The sequence below is a fragment of the Canis aureus genome, chromosome 12, assembly GCF_053574225.1.
Source record: "Canis aureus isolate CA01 chromosome 12, VMU_Caureus_v.1.0, whole genome shotgun sequence".
Classification (NCBI taxonomy): domain Eukaryota; kingdom Metazoa; phylum Chordata; class Mammalia; order Carnivora; family Canidae; genus Canis; species Canis aureus.
Genome location: NC_135622.1, coordinates 58,456,788 through 58,474,137, shown reverse-complemented (window position 1 = coordinate 58,474,137; position 17,350 = coordinate 58,456,788). Strand labels below are relative to the sequence as shown.

Here is a 17,350-nt window from a genome sequence, read left to right as displayed (position 1 = left end):
GGTGATATCTGACTAGGCGCGGGTGTCATCAGTGCAAACCCTGGACGGCTTGTTAACTCTATAAATGGAAATAAGGTAAATACGTATTTGTTTAAAAAGTCATAATTTTATAAAAAAAAATTTTCTTACATGGAGCTGGGAACCGTTCACTCTCACATACACCCACTCACCTATCAGATTCCAGAAGTGTTACTCTATCATTGACTAGTTAAGACAGCAAACACCACAAGGCATAATAAGTTCAAGTATTAGTGTAACAGGCATCTGCATAATAAACGTCCTTAGAAGAAAAGATTTGATTTGTCACAGATTCAGTTAATTGCCCTCAAAGTTTACAAATTATCTCAATGTTTTGGCTGTGAGCACATTTCACTACTTGGGGTGGGGGGAGCTTTTAACTATAAATTTTTATCCTTCACAAAGTAAACGCACACAGTCCTGAAGCCCTAAAGCAAGAAGTGACACACCTGTCCACCTGTGGGTCACTACAAAGGGATTTTCGGAACCAGCCATGTAGGGAGAGGCTGCATTCCCTCCCTGCGCAGCACAGCGCATCGGCCTTTCAAAACCAGCCGTGCTTTGGGGAGAACTCGCTCACGCACCCTCTTAGCCACTAGTGTCTCCAAGGAGGCAACCATGCTCTCACGCTGAAGCAGCTTAGGCTTGGTGAACAGGGAGCATTTCAAGAGCACGGCGAGAGTACCAGACATAGAAAACAAACTGCCCAGCAGACTGGAGCCCTGATCACTTGGCAAGATCCTGTAAATTCAATTTGGCTATCTGTAAGCTAGATTGTGTTTTAATCCTAGAAGTGCTAACCTTAGAATTTGGAGAGAAAAAAAAAAAAAAAAGTTTTTTTTTTTTTTTGTGTGTGTGTGTGTGTAAAGTTAACACATTTAAGTTTAGGAATAAATCTGGGTTATTCTCCCTGCTACTGAAAGCTCTGGGTAATGCCTGAAAACAGAACCCACATTCTAGAATATATTAACTGTTTATCTCCTTTGTCTTTACCTGAAGGCAAAAAATAAAATCTGTGTTCCAGTTGTCCTCACAAGTAACTGCCTAATGCCTCCCAATAGTCAGCGGATCATTACAGTGTATATAAAAAAAAAAAAAAACAAACAAAAAAAAAAACTGATCATCTCCTTAATCAGTGCTGTTCTCGATAAAAAGGTTAATTTACAAAAATGTAAATATTTCAAGACCTAATCCAGCTGTATTTTCTGCTTTTGCACCACAGGTTGAAGGATATTTTAGAAACAAAACAAAAAAATGAAACCTGAAAGCCTCAAAATAAGCTAGATTCACCTTACCTCTTCCAAAGGACAAGGAGTAATTTGTGTGTGTAAAGGAGTCCAAACACATGACCAGCATCTGCTGGGAAGTCCCTTATTTCTCCCAAATCTTCACAAAATAGACGCAGGGGTTTCGAGCCCACGGTTCAAAAACCCTGCGCACCGAAGCCCGAGCTCGGGAGCTGCAGCCTAGCACTCCGTCTCCTTGCTGCCCACGCGGTTCTGACGCTGCAGCTTGAAGGACGCGGCCTTCTCGCTTCTCGTGACCGGACGGCCCGTGAGGTCCTCAAAGGACTTGGCGGCTGTGCTGCTGTTGGGGAAGGGGTCCTTCTCAAAGCCGTCCTCGTCCACGTGCGAGTCTGTGCTGGGGTCCTCCTGGATCGTGTCCATGCGCTGGTGCTCCAGTTTGGGCGCCGCAGGCATCGGCGGCGGGACTGGGGCGGCCTGCAGGGGCTGCGGGCGGCCGGGTGTCTGGGGCGCAGGAAAGGGCTTGATGATGCGGACCGAGGCCGAGTCCATGCTGCTCAGCATCTCCACGTTCTGCAAAGACACGGAGCCAAAGGCGGTCCAGGTCTTGCAGCTCCAACCTTCCCCGCCAAAAGGCGGTCCGCTCCGGCCCCATGACTGCCCCCACACTAAGGAAAGCATGAGGTGAGGCCCCCCATACACCCCACAGGTCCTGACAATTTGCCACCTGAAGACCCAATCCTATCAAGTAAGGATCCCAGAAGACAGGAAAAGTTCTCAGAACATTAATGTAGGTCAATGCAGACCAGCTAACTTGGGGCTGGGGGCGGGCGGGCGGGCAGGCCGACCCACCCTTGAGTTTAAATCCATCCACACACACACACACACACACACACACAAAAAAAAAAAAAAAAAAAAAACCCATCCACACAACTCGTCCGAGTTCCCACGTAGATCCTTCCTGCCAGGAAGGACCTACTACCGCAGAGAGGGTGCAGCCCTGCAGCCACAGAGGCCACCAGCCCCCTGCTGGGGTGGCCCTTGCTGGGAGCAGGGGGGTGGTGGCCCTTGCTGGGGGCAGGGGGTACCTACTGCCAGGGTGGGCCCTTGCTGGAGTGGCCCCGGCTCTAGCAGGGGCTCTGAGCGCCTGCCTGGCAGTGACCGTTTCCCAAGTACTTACGCTGGGGTGGAAGAGAGACAGAGACTCATACTGCTTATCCAGCTTCTTATCCTAGAAGGAAAAGGAACAGGAAAAGGTCATTCTGACAATTCAGTTACACACTCTTTCCCTTTAGGCTCCTCCTGAGTGAGGAACCACCTCAGAACAGGAGTGTGGCATGTGTTAGCAGCTCCAGTAGGGGACAATTTCCTGCACAGACTCAGAGTCCTCCCACCAGCGCACAAGTGTTTTGGAATCAAGAAGGAACTAGTCAAGAAATGCTGAAGTGCAATTCTTCTGAGAGACTTCCCCAAAGGCATCTCCCTGTGTGCTCAGGGGTCAGACCACGAGGGCAGCTGCCGGGAATAGGGATGCTGCGTGCAGTCTCACCTGGCCCTGGGCTCAAAATGCCCCAGCCCGCCATGGCCGCTACACTCAGCTGTTTCCAGAGTTCCTGTGGCCCAAATTCCCAGAGGAACTGAGCCTGAAGGCCCTACACCATACTTCCGCAGAAGGCTGGACACGTGGTTCCACCCGCTGCCCCGGCCCCTGCCCGAGGAGAACACGACAATGGACAAGGCAGCAGGTGGAGCCTGAGAACCCAGGCCTGGCTTCCAGTCCAGATGCCATAACACAGTCTGTGGTCAGCAACGAGGCGCCACCCTCCCTCCTCTCTGCTCTGCTCCAAAACCAAGGGTCAGGCCTCAGTCCACGATGGTAACTTTCAGCGAAAACAAAGTAGGTCAGCCTCACAGGTAAAAACAGTAACAGGTGGCACAGTCGGCCACCTGTCAGAGCTTCGACCATGTCACCCTAACACAGCTTTGCCTTAGCAGGGCTGCCCCCCAGATTGCCCTCCTCGCACCCACTGCGCTCACCACCCTGAGGAACAGCTGCTCGGTGAGAGGGCCCAGGCAAGACCGACTCCAGAGATAGCTGTGCTGGAATCTTCCAAGTGCTCCCCTGAGGGGACATTGCCTAAGCACAAGCCTGGAAGCCTGGGTCCCATTTCTCATCCCTACAGCAGACAAATCCCCATTTTCCCACAGAAGCAAGGTGAATGGAGTCATAAGAAGAGTTTTTTTTTAAGTCCCCAAGTTTATCTATCACGTGGAGTTCGTTAGGGAAAGCCCTATTCACCCTGTTAGCTGTTATTTATCTTGAAGGAGAATAATAAAGAATGCTCCCTCTTATCAGACAGGAGGATCTGAGCACCTCATATGACAAGGTCAGGAATCTATAAGGTGGGGGTGCCGTCTTTGAAATGCTGAGCTTTGATATTTGTTCCATCATAACAAAGCCTAAAATGGTCATTTCAAAGCTTCATTCATTCAGAGGTCCTAGACATCCAGTGAAGCAGTCTCCTAGGCTCAGAAGTAGAACATTCCTCAAATTATATATGAGAACAAATATCCACATACAAAAAGCATAATTTCTTTTAAAAAACAATTAGCAAAAAAAAAAAAAGCTAAACTTTTCACAAAATAAGCTTTCCTAGGGAATAACCCCCGCAAAATGTCATTGGAAACATCAGGTCAGGTCTTGCTAAGAACAAATTTTATCTTTTTCAAAAGTAGTAAGGTTGGGAAAAAAATTTTTTAAGACTTTACATATTTATTCATGGGGGGAGGGAGGTGTTCAGGGGGAAAAGCATGCTTCCTGCAGAGCAGGGAGCCCTATGCAAGACCCAAACCCAGGACCCTGAGATCATGAATCATGACCTGAGCCAAAGGCAAATGCTTAACAGACTGAACCACCCAGGCACCCAGAATTGCTCAAACTGCTAATAAAATGTCTCATTACCTACAAGTTGGTGACTTACCACGCAATGGACAAGAATGCTGAAAGGGATCCAGAATATCAAGGAGAAAACCAGGACAGAACCTACGATGTTGTCTGCTAAAAACTTCCCTGTGAACAATTCCAAACAGCAAATATTTTGATCAAGTACTTTAGAGACTCAAAATTAAATGCTCTTGGTATACTATCATGGTGTCAGATGCCACACTGCCGGCCAGGCAACGCTACTGACGCAGCACCTAGCACCGTGTCACCCACGCCACATCGGACCACCGCCCCTCAGCCCACACCCCAGCCCACAAGTGCCATTCCACACAGAGCCCTGACCTACTTATTGACAAGAACACATCACGTCACAATGCTCAACACGGTCCCTGGAGGGGTGGGGTCAGGGACCGGCCACACAGGAAGCTACTACTCAAAACACGACAAAGTTGTTGCTATTGGGGCATTATTTTTGGGACTTTAAATTATAAACCCCGCAAGACAGAAGGACATCGTTGTTTCTGCAAAATCTGAGGCCCACTTTTAAATAAATGACGCTTACATCAAACAGGAGTCAGATTTACAACTTATGGGACTGAGCCATGCTTATGGTGTCAGGTGTTCATTTTTTAAAGAAAGAAGCCAATATTTTGACAAAGGATTGACTTTCCTTGTCTGAAAATCTGTGCATCCACACCACACAGGGGGAGAGCTGGGAATCTATTTTATCTTCGCTGACAAAGTTGTTTCCACAAAAGCTGGGAATATTTCCATCTGCTGTTGCAGTATTAGAGCATATTAATCTGAAAGCACTTTTCTCATGTCATCACTGAAATCGGCTCAGGTCTAAGCAATCAGCCACCCGGGGAAATCACCTACCAAAAGTATTGATGCTCAGCTGGTCAATGAAATCCCAGAATCGCTCGATGACATCCTGTACTCGTTTCTCACATTTGCCCTATGAACAGAAAACATACGGTATTGCCCCTACAAGTGCTGCATTTAGAAGCAACACCGCTGCATAAAAATAATGGACACGAGAAAAGCTACACTAAACCAAACATGCAGAGGACCCATTTTTTGACGCAGGACCTAAGAAAGCAGGATACACTTGTCATTGCCACCTACACAATTAGTCCATTTTTATAAGTGAATTTAGAATCACCAGGAAATGAAACTTGAGAAAACCAATTTTGTTTAAGATGGGGCACTCTAGCAAGGGCTCTACTGATCACACACACAACAGGAACAGGAGCCGCCTAACCACAGCCAGAGAAGCCCGCCGAACCCCTTTAAAACCTCCTCCATGATTCTGCGGGAACAAAATGTGTTTCAGTAGAGAACAAGAGGGTCTGACAAAGGTGTATCGAGCCACCTCTAGGTCTTTGTTATATCAGCACTGATTTCAAAATCGAAACCTGCAATTTTGCCATCTTAATCAATTTTACAATTAGTCTAGGAAACCAAGTAATTAATGCTGACTGCCTAAAATGCACCTTTATCACAAAGGGGCCCCCATGGTCCCACCAAGTCCTGGGACTTAGGGTCCCGTGCTCTGGAGGGAGTGCTCCATTGTCCCAGCCCTCCGGGGTCACACCCACACCCTCACCCAGACAGCCGGGCACACGTGAGCAAACAGTGGGTTAAGGAGGCCTGGCAACACTCCTGCCATCAGCAAATAAGTCTTTACGATACAAAAGCTGCCCGTCTGGCTGTTACGGAAAGAGCTCTACCTAAGTAGATACTCACATTCATGTCACAAAAGCCCACCGTACAGGGCTTTCCTTTCCTCAGGAATAAGTTCTTTTGTTCAGCATCCACGTAAGGCACACACCGGCCCGAGGGGTCCCGGCAGCACACCTTGCAGGAGTTGTCCGTCTCTGAAACAGAACCAGGAACGGCGTGGAAGGCTGGAGTTCTGCTCCGCACATGGCGCTCCTCCTTCCCTCTCTCCTCCCACCCCGCTCCCAAGCTCCGATCCAAGCTCCCAACTGGGAAGGAAATGCGGAAATGCGTTTGTTTTTCATTTCAATGGCAAACTATTCCTCATTCACCCCAAGACTAACTTCTGAGTTCATGCTCCTGGGTCCTCAGGCCACAAGGTAAAACCAATTTACACCAAAGAGTTTCCTTTAACAGATTAAAAGCCAAATTATTCTACTTATGATACTAAATGTTTCCCTTCATCCTTTCTTCTTACACTGATTTCAACCCTTGGCTTCTATTTCAAACACACCCTTGGGGAAGCAAGGCTCCAAGGAGAGCCAACGCGGCCTGCGACAGAACAGCCCGGGGCAGATCTGAGGGCACCACCGTGCGACCGGAGCACGGCAGCCACACACGAAGACGCCCCACCTCGAGGTCAACCGCCGACCGCATGGGGTCATGGACACAACCAGGCACCACATAACCCTCATGGCACATGGACCACCAGCAGAAATGCCCAAACAGTAACTCGGGACAGCACGCGACCCAGAGGAAGTCCAGATTTACATCTACTTGGGAGAAACTGAAATCAACTACAACACAAAACAAGCAAAACCATTTTTGTGGGAAAAGAAAAACCTTTTCATCATTCACTCATTGATCCAGTATTTCCTAAGCATTTGCACATGTCTCTCCAGGGCATCCCAAGCCTCCTGCCACTCACTCGGGAAACTGCTTATTTGGAACCTACTGTGTTTCCTTCCATGTTTACTTGTTCCCCCCGGTGTACCCCACTGTACACACGGTGAGTCCCCAACCTAGTGGTTCTGGACTTCTGGGTTGTTTTGAAAGCAAAAGAACTCTCTTGAGGTGAGGTGGGGTGGGAAGCTTGGAGCCCGGTCGGTCCCTGCGGCCCCTTCTCAGACTCAGGAGTTCCAAAAACAGAAGGAGGAAACCTAAGGACAAGTGTCTGAGAGGCCAGCATGTTGTCACCAACCATCACTAAGCAAGGCCCCTGCCCCAGACATCTGGCAGGGAGCAGAGGGCAGCAGGCTCAGCCCTGGTGACAACAGCAGATACCCTGACACACAGGGTCAGATCCTGGAATCTGCTCTCTGGCTTACGTCCTGAGGGAGCGTCAGAACTCACTGCCAGGAGGCTACAGACAGCTCCTGCTATACTCACGGTGTCTAAGACGTTGGGGGGGTAGGCGGGGTGGTGAGGACAGACCCCCATCGACCCACTCATGGCAACAAGATCCCCTCCTATCCCGCCCCTAATGCTGCCACATGGTCTGAAAATGCAGCAAGAAGGAAGACCACCACGACATTTCACAGACAAGCCAGGATCTGAATCCACAGAGTTCTCACAGACCACGCTTCCCCTGCCCGGGTTCTTGCCACTGTCCAGCCAGCAGTGGCCCCTGCTGGGCCCTCAAAGGGAGGAGACTGTGAACAAAGATCATCTTCCCTCCTGCACGGACGCAGCACGGACATGTGCTCACCATTACATGCACAGGACTCCAGGTGCTGCTCCCTCTCACAGAAAGGAACACACTTCCCATCTTTACACTTGCCGAGATCCAAGCACACGGTGTCATCTGCAGCATTTCCAGGAGGCGGGCACTCACTGCTGTTACCTGGAAGCACACAAGAAGCACACAGGTCACAACGAGTCACATGGCCACCAATCCTACAGGGCAGGCCTCTGATTCCCACAGTCGGCACTGCACGGGCCGGGCCAGGTACCTAGCTCGGGGCAGTGCGGGTCCCTGTGCTCCCAAACAACCCCTCAGCGACTATTTAACATTTTGCTTCTACCTTTTTATTGTGAAACATAACTCCATATGACAGAATATATACATATGTAATACGTACACGCTACACAACAAACATTACAGCGGTTACTTGGACTGAAATCCAAGCTCTGCAGGAAGGCTCAGGGCAGCAGCCAGCCGGGCCCCTGCGGCCTCCCCAGTGGCCACTTCCAAGCCCTCACCTCAGCCGGCCTCCAATTTCTTCACCTAAGGGCTCTGCCCTCAGAACCATAACATACTCTCTTCGGTCTACCTGGAACGCTCTCGTTTCCACCATGCAGGGTGGTTGGCTTTTTCTCATCCTTTAAATCTGGCTCAATAGTCTCCCCCAGACCCCTTCAGGCCCCCACCCAGGCCTCTAGAGGCCCTTTCACCCCATTGTGCTCCATTGCTATAGCTACAGTTCTCTCCTTCAAGCACACATTTTGCAATTTACATCTTTTTTTTTTTTTTGAAGATTTTATTTATTTATTCATGAGAGACAGAGAGAGAGGGGCAGAGACACAGGCAGAGGGAGAAGCAGGCTCCATGCAGAGAGCCTGACATGGGACTCGATCCCGGGTCTCCAGGATCACACCCTGGGCTGAAGGAGGCACCAAACTGCTGAGCCACCGGGGCTGCCCACCTTTTTTTTTTTTTAAAGAAAGCTCCATGCGCAGTGGGGAACCCAGAGCTGGGTTCAAACTCATAACCCTGCAATCAAGACCTGAGCTAAGATCAAGAGTCAGGCACTCAACCCGAATGAGCCACCCAGGCGCCCCTCCATTTACATCTGAGTAATGATGTGTTTTTGGTTCCCCTGTCACAGACTGGTGAGCTCCACAAGAGCAAAGATCAAACCTATTACTCAACTTATATCCAATCCGTATCACACGCCATAAATACGCTGCAAATATTTCAGTGAATCAGTGATTCTTCCAGCCAAAACAAAAGCCACAGAAGGAAGGATGTTAACTTGAAGTGAGAGGATGGAATGAGGGGCTCATTCTGGAACATGAGCAGCATTCTTAACATGAAGTGAGAGGATGGAATGAGGGGCTCATTCTGGAACACGATCACAGAGAACTATTGCATGAGAATAGCGGATGGTGACCAGAGCTGGAGGTCTGACCTTTCACCTGACAAATAGGACCGGTCCACGGAGTCCCGAAAGAACTCAGACTTCAGTCAGTGGAGCAGTGACACCGAATTTAAGGAATCTGCCCTGCCTCAAACAAAAGCAGCCCTTCACGAAGTACCCTGTATATACCACACACTAACACAGATGCTGCACATCTGCCTCTGGTCTTACAAAACCCTTCACAGCACTGGGCATTCAGTGGCAACAGGACGGGCACATAACACACTTGCTGTTGCTGGAAGCAGGGTGTGGGAAAAGGGCAGCAAGCCAGTGAAGGGGGAGACTGCACTGCCACCGCATTTTTGGTGTGCTGCTGCCCTGCGCAGACACATACAAAATGCCCCATGGCTATCTGCTGAACACCTGTTCTCAAAAGACTAGTATCACAGCATCAGACCCAGCCAGTAGAACAAACGAGTGGCACAATCCTGGGCCTGTCCTCAGAGCTGTTGGTGTCCCAGGCCCCACCCAGCGTAGGGGGACCAACAATGTTCACTTCAAATGAGATCCCAGGTGGTGCTTATGCTCTTGATCATGAACGCCGAGTCCTTACAATGAGTTTTAGATTCTGCTAGCTGTTACTTCATATAAAATATCAAGGGAAGAAAACGCTATTCGTAAGAACGAATAAATTCTTTCAAACTGCTTATGCTTATTTAAAAAAGAACATTTTTCTGACTCTGCTTTATTATTGTAATAAAGCCTGAAACATTGAGCACAGCTAGAAAATGTTTGTGTGAAAACCTGATTGAGACATTCCGGCTCCTGACACGTTGCAAACTGTGGTCATGCTGCTGATATATCTCAGAATGTAAGAGGCATGAGCAGTATCTTGTAAAATGCACATTTAAAAGCCAGAGTAGGGATGCCCGTGTGGCTCACTGGTTGAGCATCTGCCTTTGGCTCAGGTCATGATCCCAGGGTCCTGGGATCAAGTCCCACATCGGGCTCCCCACAGGGAGCCTGCTTCTCCCTCTACCTGTGTCTCTGCCTCTCTCTGTGTCTCTCATGAATAAATAAACTAAAAATCTTTTAAAAAATAAATAAACAAATCAAATATCATACAAGAATTCCTCCAACTCAGCAACAGCAAAAAGACATGAAACCCAATTTTTAAAAATGGACCAAATGGCGGCACCCAGCTGGCTCAGTCATTAGAGCATGCGACTTTTTTTTTTAAGATTTATTTAATAGAAAAAAGAGAGAGAGCGAGCGAGCACGTGCACGATCGGGGGTAGCAGCAGAGAGAGAGGGAGATAATCTCAGACTCCCTGCTGAGCCCAAGGTGGGGCTTGATCCCACAACCCTGAGATCACGACCTGAGCCAAACCAAGAGTTGGACCACTCAGGCACCCCAGAGCATGCAGCTCTTCATCTCAGTCATGAATTCAAGCCCCATGTTGGGCATGGAGACCACTTTAAAATAATAATAATAATAATAATAATAATAATAATAATAATAATATAAAATAAAAATTAAATAAAATATAAAATAAAATTAAATAAATAAAATATAAACAAACAAACAAATAAATAAGGGCCAAACATATGAACTGCCTCTTCACAAAAGGAAAAATCTGAATGGCTAACATATATAAGGAGATGTTCAAAAAGGAGATTTGTAAAGGAGATACCTTTACACTCTTCAGATTGGCAAAACAATTAAGACCAGCAATTCTACTCCTCCATGTACACCCAGGAACTCTTACAACACCTGACAGAGGCATGGGAGATGGACTGTCCTAGTCCTACCTGCAGTAGCCAGAAGATGTAGGCAATCCAAGCCAACACTCAGTGAACAGATAGTAAAAGACAGTAAATAACACAAGTAAACTCAGCAGGTACCCCAAACAACGAACTATGTACAGACATGGATACAGACAAAGGTGGCACAATAGGGAGAATTCATAAAAATACTGCATTGAGTTTAAAAAGAGAGCTAAAGTAGAGTATTATCCTAGCATGTTAAAAACACATATATATAGGCAGCCCAGGTGGCTCCGCGGTTTAGCGCCACCTTCAGCCTAGGGCATGATCCTGGAGACCCAGGATCAAGTCCCACATCAGGCTCCCTGCATGGAGCCTGCTTCTCCCCCTGCCTGTATCTCCCTTTCTCCCTCTCTCTCTCTCTCTCTCTCTCTGTCTCTGTCTCTAATAAATAAATAAAATCTAAAAAAAAAAAAATTAAATAAAAAAAACATACATACATAAAATAACACTATATTATCTTTCAAGGAAATACACATTCCGAGGCAAATATTAAACACATTATAGTGCTGCCTATAAGAACAACTAAGTGGACGAAAAGCAAGAAATAAGCAAGCAAGTAGAATGGGCCTGGCACCAATGGTAGGTGTATCTCAAACTAAGGAGTATGATTATGAAGGTGATTTTCATGTGAACAAAATACAGTGTTGTCTCCAACACACACATACTCACCTGAGCAAAGTAGCCCAAGAGAAGCAGCACCAGGGGCACTCACCTGTGCAATAAGACACGCCTTTGCAAGTAGCATTAATAGCCTCTTGGCACTTCTTCTGGGCGGTCTCGAACTGACAGTTTTTACAGCAAGGACTGTTCCTGTCACTGCAAAGGTAAAGTAGACAAGGATGGTTTGAGTTAAATGTCAGCTCCACAGCAAACACTACAGTCATATCACGGGGCCCTGAGGATGGCAGAGAAGGCCTCCTGGCCACCTGTCCTGCACACTCAGCCTTCCTGGGCACCAGCCCACCTACAGATGCTCTGTCCTTCCTACTGCGGCAGCCGTGATGCAGAGTAAGTACACAGAGATCCAAGGGGGGGGGGGGAACTCATCCTTAAAACATCTTTATGTCCCTGGTTTTCATTAACTTAATACAGTAATTTTTTTTTAAGGGATGCGGGGGGGGGGGGGGGGAGACAAGGGCTGCAAGGCCATCAACAGTGAGGAAACCAGGCAGCCAGAGTCCTGGTCCCCATCATATTCATGACAAGTGAGCATGCTACATGGTCACACCTGCTACCCATCATTAACCCAACTTTTCCCTTCTATGCTGAGCCAGGCACTGGTCAGAAAAATGAAAACACAGGCACCTCCTAATTTGTACTACTTCGTCTGCATTTAGTTATGCCACTAAATAGTACTCTCCAACACTATTTTTTTGCACAGAAACACAATAATTTAGATCTCAGGACTGTCATCTGAGTGTGTCTAATATCTTGTTACTACAAAAGAATGCAGCCAGCAACATCCTCATTAAATCACCTCTGTGTTTCCTTAGAAAAGACTCTCTGAGCTGTGGGATCCTGAATCAAAAAGTATGTAAGATGAAATACTTTGTAACATAAAGTCACACTGTGTTCCAGAAAGCATTTTTCTTGCTGTAAAGGACAAAAAGAGATAAACATGCACTCGCACATGTGCACACACCCTTCACCTGATGCTCAGGTACTCACCTGCACTGCACACCTGCCCTCAGCATACAGTCGCTACTACAGCATGTGTCATTGTTCAGGTACATGATGCCAGGATCGCACTCCTCTCCTTCATCCACCCTGGAGTTCCCACACACTTTGTTGCTTCGCTCTTGAAAACACTCCTGGGACTTACTTTCGATGGTCTTATAGATGGACTGTTTACTGCAGTTTGAAAACATCTTAAAAGAAAAAAAGGCCACAAAGGAACCAAATAACAATAAAAATTCATTCCCATGGAGTGTTTATGTTTCTTACCTAGAGACAAACTCTTACTGTAACAGCCACAATCTGAGCTACCGTGAAGGAATGCCAAATTCCATCACTGTCACCTCAAAATGCCAACTATACAGAATCAAGTTATCTCCCTCAGGAGGGTACTCAAAAACTGGTGTGAATTTGGTTAAGAGCCTAAAATTCTCCACAGGCAAGCTATACAAACACTGAGACCATACATCCCAGTCCATCCCATCGAGAGGACCCAGTCTGGCTCCACCAGACTCCATGCTGTCCTGTCCCCAGGCATGACACCCTGTACCAATGCAGTGACAGTAAGAATCAAGCATACAGCATCATCTTCCTGGACATAACGACTCAGGGATGCAAAACACAGTCTATCTCTGATTTACCTCCTCTTTTCCCTGGCTATGTGTACGAATGACCCATGTATAAAGCTTCTAAATAAAAAATAATATAAAATAAATAAATAAATGCTTCTAAATAGATGAACACAGTAAGACGTATATTACATACAGCCTATTAGATAAAAATATGAATTGTTACCTAAACATTCACATGGGTCTCCATGATTTTAAGTTTCTTTGAGATTTCTACAGTTGATCAATGTCCCAAAAGAAGCCTCTACCCTTGCTCCCCCACCTGCAATATAGAATCAAGGAAATGGTCTTCTAAATTTGGGGATTTTTACCAGGAGCTCTGAAAAGGAGTCCATTTTCCAAACCCATCTGAAATTAGCCAGAAAGGGAGTAAGAAACTTGAAAAACTTATCTAGTTTTTTTTTTTTTTTAATTTTATCTATTTATTCATGAGAGACACAGAGAGAGAGAGAGAGGCAGAGACACAGGCAGAGGGAGGAGGTAGCTGCCTGCGGGGGAGCCCAATGCGGGACTCAATCCCAGGACCCCGGGATCATGACCTGAGCCTAAGGCAGACTCTCAAACACTGAACCACCCAGGGGTCCCTTGCGTAGTTAGTTCCTAGGGCAGGGTGTCCACAAATGATGCACATTTGCTAAAATCGCTTCACTTTTGCCCCCCGAAAAGAGCCTCTGAGGAGCAGAGGCATAAGACCCTCCATAGGTCTGTGAATCAGATACCGAAAGGATTACTTTTGGAAAGATATCCAGACACCCTAAACAGACATACTAACTGGCTTTTTTTTTTTTAAGTACCTTCCCATTAATTCTATAGTAAAGAGATTTATTTATTATTTATTTATTTATTTATTATTCATAGAGAGACACACACACACACACACACACACACACACAGAGGCAAAGACACAGGCAGAGGGAGAAGCAGGCTCCATACAGGAAGCCTGATTCAGGACTCCATCCCGGGTCCCCAGGATCACACCCCAGGCTGCAGGCGGCACTAAATCGCTGTGCCACCGGGGCTGCCCTATAGTAAAGAGATTTAAGGGGTCTGGTTATTTCAGTCTAGGCCTCCGGCAATTAGAATCTGCTGGGTTTATTCACGAGCACTGCAGATTCATAAACTCAATTTTACAGTTAACTCATGGGAGATCAGACACTAAGGAATCAGAATTCACACGGAAGCAGTTAAGAATCCTCTCACTAACTTACCAGAGCCATACCCTGAGTGGGGCTCCTGGGCAAGGCTAACGGGACTGTGGTCTCCACGTTCCCTGAAAACCTCAGTCAGGTCTTCTCTTTGCACCCTTCCCACACTCTCTCCTCTTCTGCTAACAAACCCTCCTACGAACTCACCCACCTTGTGCCATCTGATGACAGCAAGGCCCAAGGCAAGTCACTTCTCAGCAGCGTATCTGTGGGAGGTGCCAGGCCCTATCTTTCGAGGTCAAGGAAACCAAGGTGCTTTAAAATCTACTCACAAACATTTTAATTAAAGAATTCCTTTAAAATGTAGATTAGGGGCAGCCCCAGTGGCGCAGTGGTTCAGCACCGTCTGCAGCCCAAGGTGTGATCCTGAGACCCAGGATCGAGTCCCATGTCCGGCTCCTTGCATGGAGCCTGCTTCTCCCTCTGCCTGTCTCTGCCTCTCTCTCTGAATGAATAAATAAATCTTTAAAAAAAATGTCAATTAGAAGATGCTCAGTGTGTTTTTATAAGAAGATTGATACTTGGGTAAACCAAACTAATAGAAAATACACTAAATATGATGTGCTTGGGACAAAATAAATAAATGGATAAATTTTTCTTTTTTGATAAACTAGTACTTCCTTTCCTTGTCCCTCCATTTTTATTTAAATAAGCTTCACACTCATGACCCTGAGATCAAGACTCACATGCTCTACTGACAGAACTAGCCAAGTGCCCCAAGAGTTGTGTTTTTTGTTGTTGTTGTTGTTGTTGTTGTTGTTGTTTTTAAGTAAGCTCTACGCCCAATGTGGATAGACTGGCACTTCCTGAATTTAAAAGAAAAAAAAAAAAAAAGGTTCTGGCCAGGCACTGTTCTCTTTAGGGTGTCATTACCAGGCCATGGAAGACCTCCCAGGGAAATCTCACTTAGAAGTTTTAGAGGAGGGATCCCTGGGTGGCGCAGCGGTTTAGCGCCTGCCTTTGGCCCAGGGCGCGATCCTGGAGACCCGGGATCGAATCCCACGTCGGGCTTCCGGTGCATGGAGCCTGCTTCTCCCTCTGCCTGTGTCTCTGCCTCTCTCTCTCTGTGTGACTATCATAAATAAATAAAAATTTAAAAAAAAAAAGAAGAAGTTTTAGAGGAAAAAAAAAGAAGTTTTAGAGGAAAAAAAAAGTTTTAGAGGAAGAGTCTGTAAAGTAAGACAGTTTCCCCCAAAGTACTCACACCATCCTAACAAAGAAGCAAATGACTATATAGTGCACTAATCCTATAGCCACGAGCCAAATGTGACTATTTTAGTTTTTCTCTCACCACATATTTCATACTACTATAGAAATGTTCACACATCTGCAAAATGGACAGAATGTATTGTGAACACCCACATGCCCCTCACCAGCTTCAACAATGATCAACTCATGGCTTCATAACTCCTCTGCATGCTCACTGCTTCCTCTCGACTCCCACACTGGCTAGTGGTGGCTGTTATTTATTTAATAGCTTTATTAAGGCATATTTTACATACCACAAAATTCATACCCATTTCAAGTGCACAAGTCAGTGATTTCCAATGAGTGTAAATCAGCCTGTGGACATGTTCTTGTCCCAATAAGGTCCCTCATGTTCTTTTACAGTTAACTCCCATTCCCAGCTCCAGCCCCAGGCAACCACTATTGAATTTAAACAGAGTTTTAAAATAATAAAATAAACAACTTAAAATCCAGTTACTTGGTCTCCCCGGCCACATCTGGAGTGCTCAACGGCCACCTGTGACTAGTGGCTGCTGTATTAACACAGAATGTTTCCGTCATCCCAAAACCTTCTACTGAATAGCACTGAGCTACAATGTATGTGCTTAGAAATGCAGAGACAGGGGCGCCTAGGTGGCTCAGTCGGTTCATCGTCTGACTCTTGGTTTTGGTTTAAGTCGTGATCTTGGGGTCATGAGATCAAGCCCAGTGTCAGGCTCTGCATTCCGTAGGTGTCTGCTTGAGATTCTCTCTCCTCCTCTGCCCCCTCACCCCAGCTCTCATACACACACTCTCTCTAAAAATAAATTAATCATTAAAAAAAAAAAAAAGAAGAAGAAGAAAAGAAATGCAGAGACAACTCTGAAAAGCAGAGGAAAATTCAACCGGGTATGTGACAAGTCAGAAGAGTACACAGAAGTGAGGCAGGCAAAGCGCTTGAGGTGTAAGTCATCAAGCAAAGGAAAAATAAAACTTAAGGTACAAAGCAAGAGGGGAAGAGAATGTTTATACATAACAGCCAAGGAAAAATATGACAAAAAACACAAGAGAGAAACTTCCCAAAGCAAAGCCAGAGAAACACAAGAGTAATCCTTTCCTCTAGCTCCTTGCCAGCCTTTAGAGAGCCATGGCCCCACTTAAAAAGGAATTCAGGAGAAATACTTCACAGTCTTTCCTGGTTATGGTCAGCCCTCTCTAACTCGGCAACACCTATGTTCTCTTCATGAGACTTTGTGCTGCTTAACCTCAAGTGAAATGCACAAACCAGATGCCTGTGAACAGTTTCAGCTCAGACTCTACGAATCCATCGTAGCCACTCTTGAAGTTTCTGCAGGCGTCTACGATATCCCACGGGACTAGCGTACTCTCAGAAACCCCCACTAGCACACTATTCATTTATTTACTCAGCAAATGACTATGTGCTAGGTACCCCTGCTAGGCACTGGAGACAGCTGTGAACAAGATAAGTGAGGGCCTTTCCCATGGGAAGTTTATAATCTGGCAAATTATGTATTTTGTTGCTAAAGTTTATGAAACATGCAAATTAAGTAGAGTTAAAATGAATAACAGCTTATATAAGGAACGACATGAAATTTTTAACCTGCACAGACCCTGCCATCTAGAACTCTAACACGAGCCATTGCTATCACTAATTTTCCATATAGCTCAAATCAACACAATTGGCTTAGTAACAGTACAAATGATAGCCTTAACCAGATTGATGGACCACATTTCACTCTAAAACAAAAAAAACAAGTTCGACGGTACTCCATAATTT

At 46.3% G+C, this 17,350-nt stretch overlaps 1 protein-coding gene across 5 annotated transcripts in view; it reads right to left on the bottom strand.

Moving 5' to 3' along the window:
- Positions 1-86: 86 nt before the first annotated feature.
- The window catches only part of ADAM17 (ADAM metallopeptidase domain 17), a 49,347-nt gene continuing 32,083 nt past the window's right edge, over positions 87-17,350 (bottom strand). For all 5 annotated transcript variants that reach the window (XM_077844179.1, XM_077844180.1, XM_077844178.1 and 2 more), the window contains 8 exons: positions 12,507-12,706; positions 11,551-11,654; positions 7,637-7,771; positions 5,956-6,086; positions 5,086-5,164; positions 4,244-4,332; positions 2,443-2,493; positions 87-1,835 (listed from right to left, as the gene is read on the bottom strand). In XM_077844179.1, the coding sequence (XP_077700305.1) occupies positions 1,485-1,835; positions 2,443-2,493; positions 4,244-4,332; positions 5,086-5,164; positions 5,956-6,086; positions 7,637-7,771; positions 11,551-11,654; positions 12,507-12,706 (1,140 nt within the window). In that variant the 3' untranslated portion in view covers positions 87-1,484. The remainder of the gene's footprint in view (positions 1,836-2,442; positions 2,494-4,243; positions 4,333-5,085; positions 5,165-5,955; positions 6,087-7,636; positions 7,772-11,550; positions 11,655-12,506; positions 12,707-17,350) is intronic.